Genomic DNA, 14,553 nt, shown 5'->3' with positions numbered 1-14,553 from the left:
TGGGAGTGATTATCACATCCACAAGAAAACCTAAATCGGGAAAGGTAGAAGAATCTTTTTACCCATTTGTCAAGTATACAAGTTAGGTGGGTCGACAACATATTCCTGTCATGTGACGCACATGCCGTCACCAGTGTCGTATAGAATATATCAGACGTGTTTTCCTGTGGAGGAATCGGTTGACCTGTGACCTTGCGATCAAATGTTTTCGGTTCCCATTGGAGAGGGACGTCCTTTCGTCTACTAATCGCACGGTTTTGCGGTGCGGTCGCAAAACACAGACACTAAACTTATTACAGTGAACAGAGACGCCAATGAACGAACGGATAGATCATAACTTTGCGAAAATAGAGAATGTAAATTTTTCACTTGAGGGAAGACTTGAACCAAGGACCTCTCGTCCCGCAGCTGGTCTCGCTAACCACGGAACCACAGCGCTCCTGACCTCACATTTTCATTGATGTTGCCTGTCTTGCACATGGACTACTCAGTTTGTATATTTTGCTTATTTTTTTCATAGTTCCGCACAACTTCTTCCTGTTTTCTCGATTGATCTGTGTTCAGTTTTCCAAGACCTATCCACTGTGCCAACTTATAACTAAATCTGAGGGGGGTGCAATGGGGAGGTTCCCCTGTTAGAACACAGCATCACCATTGGGGAACAAACATCGCACCATGGTATGGCCCTGACCAGCCAACATAATGCTTAGCAATAATGCGACCTTGCTTATAATGCGTTCATCATAGGAACAAACCTGATTTAAAGTAACACAAACTGATGTTACGCTATTGGAAGGAGGTTCTACTTATGTATTAGATATCTTATTACTAAGTTACATTAAATGAAACTTTAAGATATTCAAATGTGTTAACAGCCATCAACGATTTTCTTAATCACGCTTTATTTCATAAATCGTGTAGTCACAGCCTCTGCATCGTTGTGCTCTGATTGTCGCGCTGTTAATGATCAGTGTAAAAACGGCTGAGGCTTCTTTTTGTGCCGTAGTGAAACACTCGCGTGGAACACGGTTAAAAAGTGCCGAGAAATAGGCTGTTCTTAATGTTTTTTCATCAGTTTACAGAGATAATCGGCTTTGAGGTTTTCCCAGCGTTGCATATACTGAAACGTCCCCTTTGGAAAATTATGAATTACTGTGCTGGTAAAACTTCTACGTTATTTGATTTTCAAACAGGTGAGCAAAACTGAACGTACTCAGACATTTCTCTCTTTGCTTATTCTGAACATCACTAAACTGACACACAATATTTTTAGCGCAACGCAATCTGACTTTCAACAATCCTTACAAAAGAATGGCCCTGACTAACAATAACGAATCACTTACCTCACAAAAATCTATTTCACTCGAACTACTGCAATACAGCGAGCGCCAATACTACCTGCTAAATAAAAGATTCTAACTACTGAAGGCACGAGCTACTGATAGGCATAGTTAGCAAATGAAAGATTTTGATAGAGAACAAACAATGTATTTACCTTAATAGTGTTCAAAAGACATTATATATATATATATATATATATATATATATATATATATATATATATATATATATATATATACACTCCTGGAAATGGAAAAAAGAACACATTGACACCGGTGTGTCAGACCCACCATACTTGCTCCGGACACTGCGAGAGGGCTGTACAAGCAATGATCACACGCACGGCACAGCGGACACACCAGGAACCGCGGTGTTGGCCGTCGAATGGCGCTAGCTGCGCAGCATTTGTGCACCGCCGCCGTCAGTGTCAGCCAGTTTGCCGTGGCATACGGAGCTCCATCGCAGTCTTTAACACTGGTAGCATGCCGCGACAGGGTGGACGTGAACCGTATGTGCAGTTGACGGACTTTGAGCGAGGGCGTATAGTGGGCATGCGGGAGGCCGGGTGGACGTACCGCCCAATTGCTCAACACGTGGGGCGTGAGGTCTTCACAGTACATCGATGTTGTCGCCAGTGGTCGGCGGAAGTTGCACGTGCCCGTCGACCTGGGACCGGACCGCAGCGACGCACGGATGCACGCCAAGGCCGTAGGATCCTACGCAGTGCCGTAGGGGACCGCACCGCCACTTCCCAGCAAATTAGGGACACTGTTGCTCCTGGGGTATCGGCGAGGACCATTCGCAACCGTCTCCATGAAGCTGGGCTACGGTCCCGCACACCGTTAGGCCGTCTTCCGCTCACGCCCCAACATCGTGCAGCCCGCCTCCAGTGGTGCCGCGACAGGCGTGAATGGAGGGACGAATGGAGACGTGTCGTCTTCAGCGATGAGAGTCGCTTCTGCCTTGGTGCCAATGATGGTCGTATGCGTGTTTGGCGCCGTGCAGGTGAGCGCCACAATCAGGACTGCATACGACCGAGGCACACAGGGCCAACACCCGGCATCATGGTGTGGGGAGCGATCTCCTACACTGGCCGTACACCACTGGTGATCGACGAGGGGACACTGAATAGTGCACGGTACATCCAAACCGTCATCGAACCCATCGTTCTACCATTCCTAGACCGGCAAGGGAACTTGCTGTTCCAACAGGACAATGCACGTCCGCATGTATCCCGTGCCACCCAACGTGCTCTAGAAGGTGTAAGTCAACTACCCTGGCCAGCAAGATCTCCGGATCTGTCCCCCATTGAGCATGTTTGGGACTGGATGAAGCGTCGTCTCACGCGGTCTGCACGTCCAGCACGAACGCTGGTCCAACTGAGGCGCCAGGTGGAAATGGCATGGCAAGCCGTTCCACAGGACTACATCCAGCATCTCTACGACCGTCTCCATGGGAGAATAGCAGCCTGCATTGCTGCGGAAGGTGGATATACACTGTACTAGTGCCGACATTGTGCATGCTCTGTTGCCTGTGGCTATGTGCCTGTGGTTCTGTCAGTGTGATCATGTGATGTATCTGACCCCAGGAATGTGTCAATAAAGTTTTCCCTTCCTGGGACAATGAATTCATGGTGTTCTTATTTTAATTTCCAGGAGTATATATATATATATATATATATATATATATATATATATATATATATATATCAGTTCATGACATCCAGTCTAACACTTTTCCTTTTTCTGACGGACACATGTCCAGATCGTCCGCTCTCAAAACTCCGCCATCTCTCTCCCCACATCCACCACTGCTGGCGGCTCACCTCCAACTGCGCAACGCCACACGCTGTTCACATCCAACTGCCCAACACTACAATAGCGAAAATTGGAATAATGAGTCCAACCAGCCACAGACTTCACACAGTGCAGTCAGCGATTTTCATACAGAGCGCTACGTGGCGTTACCAACATAAAAACCTAAACAGCCCACTTACAACAATTCCGTTGATGAAGAAACACGCATTGAACATCTAGTGCAGTCGGTAGCGAAGTGGAATGTGGATCCAATGCTGTTATTCGTGAGTTGTTTCGAATCTTGCCAGCATCATTTTTTTCCTCGTGATTATAAAACTCGTCATCATTTTTTAATGAATAATGCACGTCTTCTTGTTTCTAATTATATACCGGACGGAAAATTCCTGTTTCCATTTCAAATATAAATTCTTGACTATCGATGTTTTATGAAAGACTGTTCATAAAAGTTGTTTACATAAAGAAAACATAACAGTTTAATTATTAAGGCAAAAATGAAAAACCTAATCCTCTTTATACCACAGTGGTAGATAAGTATCGGTGAAACATGAAAAACATTCATTTTCACTGCATTGAGCACATCATACAAATGCTGCATTTTTACATTTGCTACTGTACCATTGCAATATGAGCCAAAAAGAGCTGATCTGGAGTCAAGCTCCTGGATTTGGCCAGAGAAGTAAGAAGACTGTTAAGCTGCTATGCGTACTGGAACTAACGCACGCAGCTTTCTCACACGTCACCGCCGAAGGCTGGCGGGATATACACTCCTGTAAATGGAAAAAAGAACACATTGACACCGGTGTGTCAGACCCACCATACTTGCTCCGGACACTGCGAGAGGGCTGTACAAGCAATGATCACACGCACGGCACAGCGGACACACCAGGAACCGCGGTGTTGGCCGTCGAATGGCGCTAGCTGCGCAGCATTTGTGCGCCGCCGCCGTCAGTGTCAGCCAGTTTGCCGTGGCATACGGAGCTCCATCGCAGTCTTTAACACTGGTAGCATGCCGCGACAGCGTGGACGTTAACCGTATGTGCAGTTGACGGACTTTGAGCGAGGGCGTATAGTGGGCATGCGGGAGGCCGGGTGGACGTACCGCCGAATTGCTCAACACGTGGGGCGTGAGGTCTCCACAGTACATCGATGTTGTCGCCAGTGGTCGGCGGAAGGTGCACGTGCCCGTCGACCTGGGACCGGACCGCAGCGACGCACGGATGCACGCCAAGACCGTAGGATCCTACGCAGTGCCGTAGGGGACCGCACCGCCACTTCCCAGCAAATTAGGGACACTGTTGCTCCTGGGGTATCGGCGAGGACCATTCGCAACGGTCTCCATGAAGCTGGGCTACGGTCCCGCACACCGTTAGGCCGTCTTCCGCTCACGCCCCAACATCGTGCAGCCCGCCTCCAGTGGTGCCGCGACAGGCGTGAATGGAGGGACGAATGGAGACGTGTCGTCTTCAGCGATGAGAGTCGCTTCTGCCTTGGTGCCAATGATGGTCGTATGCGTGTTTGGCGCCGTGCAGGTGAGCGCCACAATCAGGACTGCATACGACCGAGGCACACAGGGCCAACACCCGGCATCATGGTGTGGGGAGCGATCTCCTACACTGGCCGTACACCACTGGTGATCGACGAGGGGACACTGAATAGTGCACGGTACATCCAAACCGTCATCGAACCCATCGTTCTACCATTCCTAGACCGGCAAGGGAACTTGCTGTTCCAACAGGACAATGCACGTCCGCATGTATCCCGTGCCACCCAACGTGCTCTAGAAGGTGTAAGTCAACTACCCTGGCCAGCAAGATCTCCGGATCTGTCCCCCATTGAGCATGTTTGGGACTGGATGAAGCGTCGTCTCACGCGGTCTGCACGTCCAGCACGAACGCTGGTCCAACTGAGGCGCCAGGTGGAAATGGCATGGCAAGCCGTTCCACAGGACTACATCCAGCATCTCTACGACCGTCTCCATGGGAGAATAGCAGCCTGCATTGCTGCGAAAGGTGGATATACACTGTACTAGTGCCGACATTGTGCATGCTCTGTTGCCTGTGTCTATGTGCCTGTGGTTCTGTCAGTGTGATCATGTGATGTATCTGACCCCAGGAATGTGTCAATAAAGTTTCCCCTTCCTGGGACAATGAATTCACGGTGTTCTTTTTTCAATTTCCAGGAGTGTAGAACGGCTCGTCATAAAAGAAGGGAAAATGCTGCGCCTGGTCGGCTTCGTGGATTCTGTTGTTGATAGGCTCGTTATCAACCTAGCAGGTGACACTTCCAGAACTGAAATGTATTTCTCTGATTAGGATAAGGAAAAAGCGAAGAGATTACCAGACGACTGACTGTAAGTAATGCCTTCAGTGGCTTCAATATTTAACTATACGGTGAAATCCTTCAGTACTCTCTTACGTTACACACAGCTTATGCAGAAAAATTACCCTGTGGTTAAATCAGCAATGTTCACCATTCTTGTTTGTAATTACAATAGTACGTTAGCTAAAAACGATAACACGTTGCCGTTTTCGCCTAGCAGTCTAAGGAGCGTATTGCGGGAGATTTGCAGTGTATTTTTCATTCTGCTTTAAAATTAAATGACGTTCGAAGCTGTATTGCTCCTCTGCTCGTCTCTTTTTACGAGTGAACTGCAGCTGGCCACGTCACTGCAGGCTAGCTGTACAGCTGACCGGCTGTCCAAGTTAAATGCGCTGGTAAAGCTGTTGTCCCGTATTGTCGCCAAGTCGATGTGCACGTAACGCACAGCACAAAACGTACCCGTATTATCGTAATTGACAGTACTCGAGGCAGCTTGGCTGCAGTCCCACGCGGAACGGAAATCCAACGAGATTCCAGCAAACGCGGAAGAATGCATAGTGCAATGTTTACATCACGTTTATTCTAATGATGAACGGATCACCGTGGCGCACATGGAACTTCACGATATGGCAGTTCATATTCTCACCGAATTCCCGTCATGTTTCACTCCTGGGACGTAAACGTTGCCAGAAGTTGGAAATACTGTGAAACAAGACTCATCCGACCAAATAACTTTCTTCCATTGCTCCATAGTACAGGTTTTATGGCTTCTGGACCACGTTTACCTCTTATGGGCATTTGAATCACTGATGATTGGCTCTGAAATTCCATCCCGCCCTGCAATTACTTGGTTATGGAGCTCCCTTCGTGTTGCTTTGGTGCTGACAGGATTCGCGAGTGCGACATTCAGTTACGCAGTGAGTTTTGCGGCGGTCGTCCTCTTAATTTTTCGTCGCAGTCCTCTTCAATGACCGTCTGTCATGATAATTCATGAAACACTTTCGTCCGCGCAGTTCAAATGGTTCAAATGGCTCTGACCACTATGGGACTTAACATCTGTGGTCATCAGTCCCCTAGAACTTAGAACTACTTAAACCTAACTAACCTAAGGACATCACACACACCCATGCCCGAGGCAGGATTCGAACCTGCGACCGTAGCGGTCGCGCGGTTCCAGACTGTAGCGCCTAGAACCGCTCGGCCACGAAGGCCCGTTCTGGCGTTGCAGTCCGGAACCGCGGGACTGCTACGGTCGCAGGTTCGAATCCTGCCTCGGGTATGGGTGTGTGTGATGTCCTTAGGTTACTTAGGTTTAAGTTGTTCTAAGTTCTAGGGGACTTATGACCTAAGATGTTGAGTCCCATAGTGCTCAGAGCCATTTTTGAACCACCACGGCCGGCGTCTGTGCAGTGTCTCTGCCGCTTTCTTTGTAAGCGGTATGAATCTTCGATGCCGTGCCTGTTGAAACACCAAACACTTCCACTACCCATCATACGAGCACGAACAATGTGTCCACGTTCGAATTCACTTACATCCGATATAATGCACTGACAGCCACACAGAACACTGTTCTCACACTGACAATGTACTGAGAACGTGTCACAGTTGCCGTTTGTGATCGAATACAACAGCACAACCAGCAGGCTCGGCCAACATCTGCATTTCTCGTTGTCTTCCCATATTTTTGTCCAAAACCTGTACCACTCATGCAGAAAGACCATGCAAAGAACGAGGAGTATGATATTCGCAGTAACTGGTGCCGCTGTTTATACTGATGCCAGTAAGAAATCCATAAAAAAGCTACTAATTGCTGATGGCAAGTAGTACGTTTCGCATCGAACTCCTGAGAGCATCGCGCTCCTGCTACAGTGGCAGGTTCGAATCCTGCCTCGGGCATGGATGTGTGTCATGTCCTTAGGTTAATTAGGTTTAAGTACACTACTGGCCATTAAAATTACTACACCAAGAAGAAATGCAGATGATAAACGGGTATTCATTGGACAAATATATTATACTAGAACTCACATGTGATTACATTTTCACGCAATTTGGGTGCATAGTTCCTGGGAAATCAGTACCCAGAACAACCACCTCTGGCCGTAATAACGGCCTTGATACGCCTGGACATTGAGTCAAACAGAGCTTGGATGGCGTGTACAGGTACAGCTGCCCATGCAGCGTCAACACGATACCACAGTTCATCCAGAGTAGTGACTGGCGTATTGTGACGAGCTAGTTGCTCGGCCACCATTTACCAGACGTTTTCAATTGGTGAGAGATCTGGAGAATGTGCTGGCCAGGGCAGCGGTCGAACATTTTCTGTATCCGTACAGGACCTGCAACATGCGGTCGTGCATTATCCTGCTGAAATGTAGGTTTTCGCAGGGATCGAATGAAGGGTAGATCCACGGGTCGTAACACATCTGAAATGTAACAAATGGTTCAAATGGCTCTGAGCACTATGGGACTCAACTGCTGTGGTCATCAGTCCCCTAGAACTTAGAACTACTTAAACCTAACGAACCTAAGGATATCACACACACCCATTCCCGAGGCAGGATTCGAACCTGCGACCGTAGAAGCAGCTCGGCTCCGGACTGGAGCGCCTAGAATCGCACAGCCACCGCGGCCGGCTTGAAATGTAACGTCCACGGTTCAAAGTGCCGTCAATGCGGACAAGAGGTGACGAGACGTGTAACCAATGGCACCCCATACCATCACGCCGGGTGATACGCCAGTATGGCGATGACGAATACACGCTTAAAATGTGCGTTCACTGCGATGTCACCAAACACGATGCTGTAAACAGAACCTGGATTCATCCGAAAAAATGACGTTTTGCCATTCGTGCACCCAGGTTCGTCGTTGAGTACACCATCGCAGGCGCACCTGTTTGTGATGCAGCGTCAAGGGTAAACGCAACCATGGTCTCCGAGCTGATAGTCCATGCTGCTTCAAACATCGTCGAACTGTTCGTGCAGATGGTTGTTATCTTGCAAACGTCCCCATCTGTTGACTCAGGAATCGAGACTTGGCTGCACGATCCGTAACAGCCATGCGGATAAGATGCCTGTCATCTCGACTGCTAGTGATACGAGGCCGTTGGGATCCAGCACGGCATTCCGTATTATCCTCCTGAACCCACCGTTTCCGTATTCTGCTAACAGTCATTGGATCTCGACCAACGCGAGCAGCAATGTCACGATACGATGAACGGCAATCGCGATAGGCTACAATCCGACCTTTATCAAAGTCGGAAACGTGATGGTACACATTTCTCCTCCTTGCACGAGGCATCACAACAACGTTTCACCAGGCAACGCCGGTCAACTGCTGTTTGTGTATGAGAAATCGGTTGGAAACTTTCTTCATGTCAGCACGTTGTAGGTGTCGCCACCGGCGCCAACCTTGTGTGAATGCTCTGAAAAGCTAATCATTTGCATATCACAGCATCTTCTTCCTGTCCGCAGATCGTGGTCGTGCGGTCGCGTTCTCGCTTCCCGCGCCCGGGTTCCCGGGTTCGATTCCCGGTGGGGTCAGGGATTTTCTCTGCCTCGTGATGACTGGGGGTTGTGTGCTGTCCTTAGGTTAGTTTGGTTTAAGTAGTTCTTCTAAGTTCTAGGGGACTGATGACCATAGATGTTAAGTCCTATAGTGCTCAGAGCCATTTGAACCATCTTCTTACTGTCCGTTTTATTTCGCGTCTGTAGCACGTCATCTTCGTGGTGTAGCAATTTTAATGGCTAGTAGTGTATAAAGTAGAACACTTACACAACAATTGTACGAACTATTCTTGACTACCGATAGAGTGTATGGGATACCTAACTGGTCGGATTATGGGTAGACATCGGAGGAATCCAGAATTAGCTCATTAGTCATTAGACATCGTGAGAGAGCAGAATGGGGCCGGTGTGCGGATTTCACGGACTTCGAACGTCCTCACGTGATTGTATGTCACTTGTGTCATACGTCTGTACGCAAGATTTCCACACTCCTAAACATCCATAGGTCCACTGTTCCCGATGTGATAGTGAAGTGGAAACGTGTAGGGGCACGTACAGCACAAAAGCGTACAGGTAAACTTGTCTATTGACTGACAGAGACCGCCGACAGTTGAAGAGGGTCGTAATGTGTAATAGGTAGGCATCTATCCAGACCATAACACAGAAATTCCAAACTGAGAAGTGAGAAACCTTGGATTTCATGTTCGAGCGGCAGTTCATAAGCCACACATCACGCCGGTAAATGCCAAACAACGCCTTGCTTGGTGTAAGGAGCGTAAACATTGGACGATTGAATAGAGGGAAAACGTTGTGTGGAGTCACAAATTGCGGCACACAACGTGGTGATCCGATGGCACGGTGTGGGTATGGCGCATGCCCGGTGAACGTCATCTGCCAGCGTGTGTAGTGCCGACAGTATAATTCGTAGGCGGTGGTGTTATGGTGTGGTCGTGTTCTTCATGGAGGGTGCTTGCAACCCTTGTTGTTTTGCGTTGCACTATCACAGGAAAGGCCTTCATTGATTTTTTAAGTACCTTCTTGCTTCCCACTCTTGAAGACCAATTCGGGTAGGGCCTTTGCATCTTTCAACACGATCGAGCACCTGTTCATAATGCACGGCCTGTGGCGGAGTGATTACACGACAGTGCATTACAGGGATACGACAGTAACATCCCTGTAATGGACTGTCGTGAGCAGAGTCCTGACCTGAATCCTATAGAACACCATTGGTATATTTTGGAACGCCGACTTCGTGCCAGGCCTCACCGACCGACATCGATACCTCTCCTCAGAGCATCACTCCGTGAAGAATGGGCAGCCATTCCCCAAGAAACCTTCCAGCACCTGACTGAACGTATGGCTGCGACACTGGAAGCTGTCATCAAGGCAAATGGTGGGCCAACACCGTATTGAATTCCAACATTACCGATTGAGGGCGCCATGAACTTGTAAGTCACTTTCAGCCAGTTGTCCGGATACTTTTGATCACACAGCGTCTGTCTGGAGTAGATTAATCGTTACAATTCATTGGTTTCTTTTCTATAGCTTCTACAACCAATAGTACAGGGTTATTACAAATGATTGAAGCGATTTCACAGCTCTACAATAACTTTATTATTTGAGATATTTTCACAATGCTTTGCACACACATATAAAAACTCAAAAAGTTTTTTTAGGCATTCACAAATGTTCGATATGTGCCCCTTTAGTGATTCGGCAGACATCAAGCCGATAATCTAGTTCCTCCCACACTCGGCGCAGCATGTCCCCATCAATGAGTTCGAAAGCATCGTTGATGCGAGCTCGCAGTTCTGGCACGTTTGTTGGTAGAGGAGGTTTAAACACTGAATCTTTCACATAACCCCACAGAAAGAAATCGCATGGTGTTAAGTCGGCAGAGCGTGGAGGCCATGACATGAATTGCTGATCATGATCTCCACCACGACCGATCCATCGGTTTTCCAATCTCCTGTTTAAGAAATGCCGAACATCATGATGGAAGTGCGTTGGAGCACCATCCTGTTGAAAGATGAAGTCGGCGCTGTCCGTCTCCAGTTGTGGCATGAGCCAATTTTCCAGCATATCTAGATACACGTGTCCTGTAACGTTTTCTTCGCAGAAGAAAAAGGGGCCGTAAACTTTAAACCGTGAGATTGCACAAAACACGTTAACTTTTGGTGAATTGTGAATTTGCTGCACGAATGCGTGAGGATTCTCTACCGCCCAGATTCGCACATTGTGTCTGTTCACTTCACCATTAAGAAAAAATGTTGCTTCATCACTGAAAACAGGTTTCGCACTGAACGCATCCTCTTCCATGAGCTGTTGCAACCGCGCCGAAAATTCAAAGCGTTTGACTTTGTCATCGAGTGTCAGGGCTTGTAGCAATTGTAAACGGTAAGGCTTCTGCTTTAACCTTTTCCGTAAAATTTTCCAAACCGTCGACTGTGGTACGTTTAGCTCCCTGCTTGCTTTATTCGTCGACTTCCGCGGGCAACGCGTGAAACTTGCCCGTACGCGTTCAACTGTTTCTTCGCTCACTGCAGGCCGACCCGTTGATTTCCCCTTACAGAGGCATCCAGAAGCTTTAAACTGCGCGTACCATCGCCGAATGGAGTTAGCAGTTGGTGGATCTTTGTTGAACTTCGTCCTGAAGTTTCGTTGCACTGTTATGACTGACTGATGTGAGTGCATTTCGAGCACGATATACGCTTTCTCGGCTCCTGTCGCTATTTTGTCTCACTGCGCTCTCGAGCGCTCTGGCGGCAGAAACCTGAAGTGCGTCTTCAGCCGAACAAAACTTTTATGAGTTTTTCTACGTATCTGTAGTGTGTCGTGACCGTATGTCAATGAATGGAGCTACAGTGAATTTATGAAATCGCTTCAATCATTTGTAATAGCCCTGTACTGCTTTTTCTCCCAAAATGTTTACTGCATTACCACTGAATATGCTTCTCTAAAACGTAAATTGCAACCGATGACAGGTTTTCCCTATTCGCAATAAGCTTAGCATGCAACAAGAAAAAGAAAGTATCGTGTTCGTATCCTTTATTTTTTTTATATATTACTTTTTAAGCACACTTCGTATCAAGCAGAGACGAAACTGTAAAGCATACACACAATTGTCTTGAGGAACGTATACATACCGCTTTCATTTCCTCGTAGCTGTAGAACAGAACATGTGGCTCCTGGCGCATGGTCCAGAAAGGAATCACGTGTTCCCAGTACGGAAGGTACATGGCTGGAAATATAATAATGTGCATAAATACAGGGTTACTAACTACGATTCTAAAGAGATTACACGAAAATAACTTGGTCTACTTTTAGCAGTAATTAAGGGGACGTCCCTTACTTACGTCAGCTCAAAATGGGGTGCGGGAGGGGTGCGGCAAAATCTCAGCGAATCTCATTCAAAGGGGGTCGGGCAATAAAAACCTCAAGTCAGCCTTTAATTAGGAGACTATACATTATTATAATGGATCAAGTTTCGTTCTATACAATTAATCCAGAGTATAGACAATACTACAGTGACCGGCAATCTTTATGGGCTCTCTGAAATGAACTGAAGAGCGGTGGCAAAATATAACTTTAATCATACAAATAACCAGGTACTGAGAAGTAGCAGTTACTGTAAAATCCGCTCATCTGTGCCTAGCGGCTATTTTGATGACTGCCAACAATGTGTAGCGCCACCCGTTTATCCTAGTGCGTACTATCTTAGATCTGACCACCGACAAATGAACAAAGCAGGGGGAACGAGCATCTACGATGTACTCTATAGCACATAGAAATAACTTCCAGACTGGGCGTCATTTGTTTATCAAAGTGTGTACTTTCGATTCACGCTATATAATTGTGTAGAGTGACCGTAAGTAATTCGTGCGACTATGAAAATAACCTCAGTATATGAGTAAGCCTATAAGTTTTTTTTTTTTGTGGCAGTTACTTTTAGCTCACAGTTATTTTTCTCTGGCAGTTACGGGATAACACTACGTTTAACTGCAAGCTTATAACTGTAGCCTGGACTCCTGTTTCTTTTTAGCTTGCAATGAAATGACATAAATAAGGTGACAGATGACTGCAGTCATAAATTACAGCATTCATAGAATAAGGAGTGATATTCAGTCTTTAGCAGTAGCACAATTTAGCACCTTCACTGTCACCTTCAACTGGTGGCAGTTCAGCATGCACATTTTCTTCTTCTGCAGCGTGAGGTTCCTCGTCATTTTCCAGACCCAAATTAATCATTCAGTAAATCCTTGATGTGTGTTCCTTCCAGGGTAAATTACGTGGACAGAAGTTCAGTCCCGAACAGCGATATCGCAAAGTCCTTCACTGCCTTGTTATTTTTTGTCAGTTTCAGCCTTCTAAACGCATCCTTAGCGAGTTCAAGTTCTTCCTTTAGAACAGACACCAGATGTTTGCCATTATATTCTTGTATCTGCTGTACTACTGATTTATCTTTCACGTGTGGCTTGAGGTTAGGGTCGGGAACGTGACCCAACTCATCCGCTCTCCACGGGGAATCGGCGTGTTCCTAACCTATACCCATTCTGTTGAAGACAATTCGGAGCATGTTACCATATTTCTTACTGTGATTCTGACACTTAACTGTTTTCTCGAATTCATTTTCCATATACATCTTGTATTTAATATGTTCATAGCTCCCAGTATTGTTAAAAATGTAACTTCTATGTTTGCCCATTAACCAAATCACGTTATTTTTTGCCTGAGGATAGTAAATTTCTTCTGGTCGGAAGAAAATGTTAGTTGGTACATTGTTTGCTGAAGTTCTTGTCATTTAAGCATTTTTCTCCCTGGTCCACCTCCAGTTGATAATCCTATCTCCACATGTGTACCGATGAGACACACTATCAACGAGGTTGCATTTGCTGCAGAGGTTATAGTGTCACTTAAACCGATGGCAAAGAGATGCTCATGATCTTACTGACTACCTTGTACCACGATGTTCACATGTCAGACGAAAGAACATCACTATTGATATTTTTCCAGACCACATTCCATGCTATTCCAGCATATTTATTTTCTATGTTATTTTTCCTTTCATTTTTCCGTCTTTCAGCTAAAATCGCCTTTGCTGTAAAGTTTTGGGAATTTAAAAGTTATTTGCTGTGATAGCTTAGTTCAAGATCAAACTCCCTAATATCTTTTAGTTTAAAACTTATTTTTTGTGTATTTCCAGAGAGGACAGATACTGGAGTGAAACAAGTATTTTTATACCTTCACGGAAGTAACCGCCGGCCGTCAGGGGGTTTTACTGAGTTCACAAATAACTGGATTGTTATTGTCCTTAATGCGATCTACTGCCCACCACTCTTGCAGTTGCCGTTAACCTGTATGCAGTAGCTGTTAGCCAGAATCAACTTGCATGGCTACCAAACCAAATAAAAAAGCACTCCGTCATCAGGCCACAAGTGGCCCATCGGGACCATCCGACCGCCGTGTCATCCTCAGTTGAGGATGCGGATAGGAGGGCCGTGTGGTCAGCACACCGGTCTCCTGGTCGTTACGATGGTTTTCTTTGACCGGAGCCGCTACTATCCGGTCGAGTA

At 46.7% G+C, this 14,553-nt stretch overlaps 1 protein-coding gene across 1 annotated transcript in view; it reads right to left on the bottom strand.

Annotated features, from left to right (window-relative positions):
• LOC126106735 (luciferin sulfotransferase-like) overlaps window positions 1–14,553 on the bottom strand; it is a 102,283-nt gene that overhangs the window by 11,529 nt on the left and 76,201 nt on the right. Inside the window, exon 5 of the mRNA XM_049913111.1 lies at window positions 12,127–12,221. Coding sequence (XP_049769068.1) covers window positions 12,127–12,221 — 95 coding nt within the window. The remainder of the gene's footprint in view (window positions 1–12,126; window positions 12,222–14,553) is intronic.

Source organism: Schistocerca cancellata, chromosome 10 (genome assembly GCF_023864275.1).
Source record: "Schistocerca cancellata isolate TAMUIC-IGC-003103 chromosome 10, iqSchCanc2.1, whole genome shotgun sequence".
Taxonomy (NCBI): domain Eukaryota; kingdom Metazoa; phylum Arthropoda; class Insecta; order Orthoptera; family Acrididae; genus Schistocerca; species Schistocerca cancellata.
Note: the sequence above shows the minus strand (reverse complement) of the source record. Positions and strands in the feature narration are given on the sequence as shown.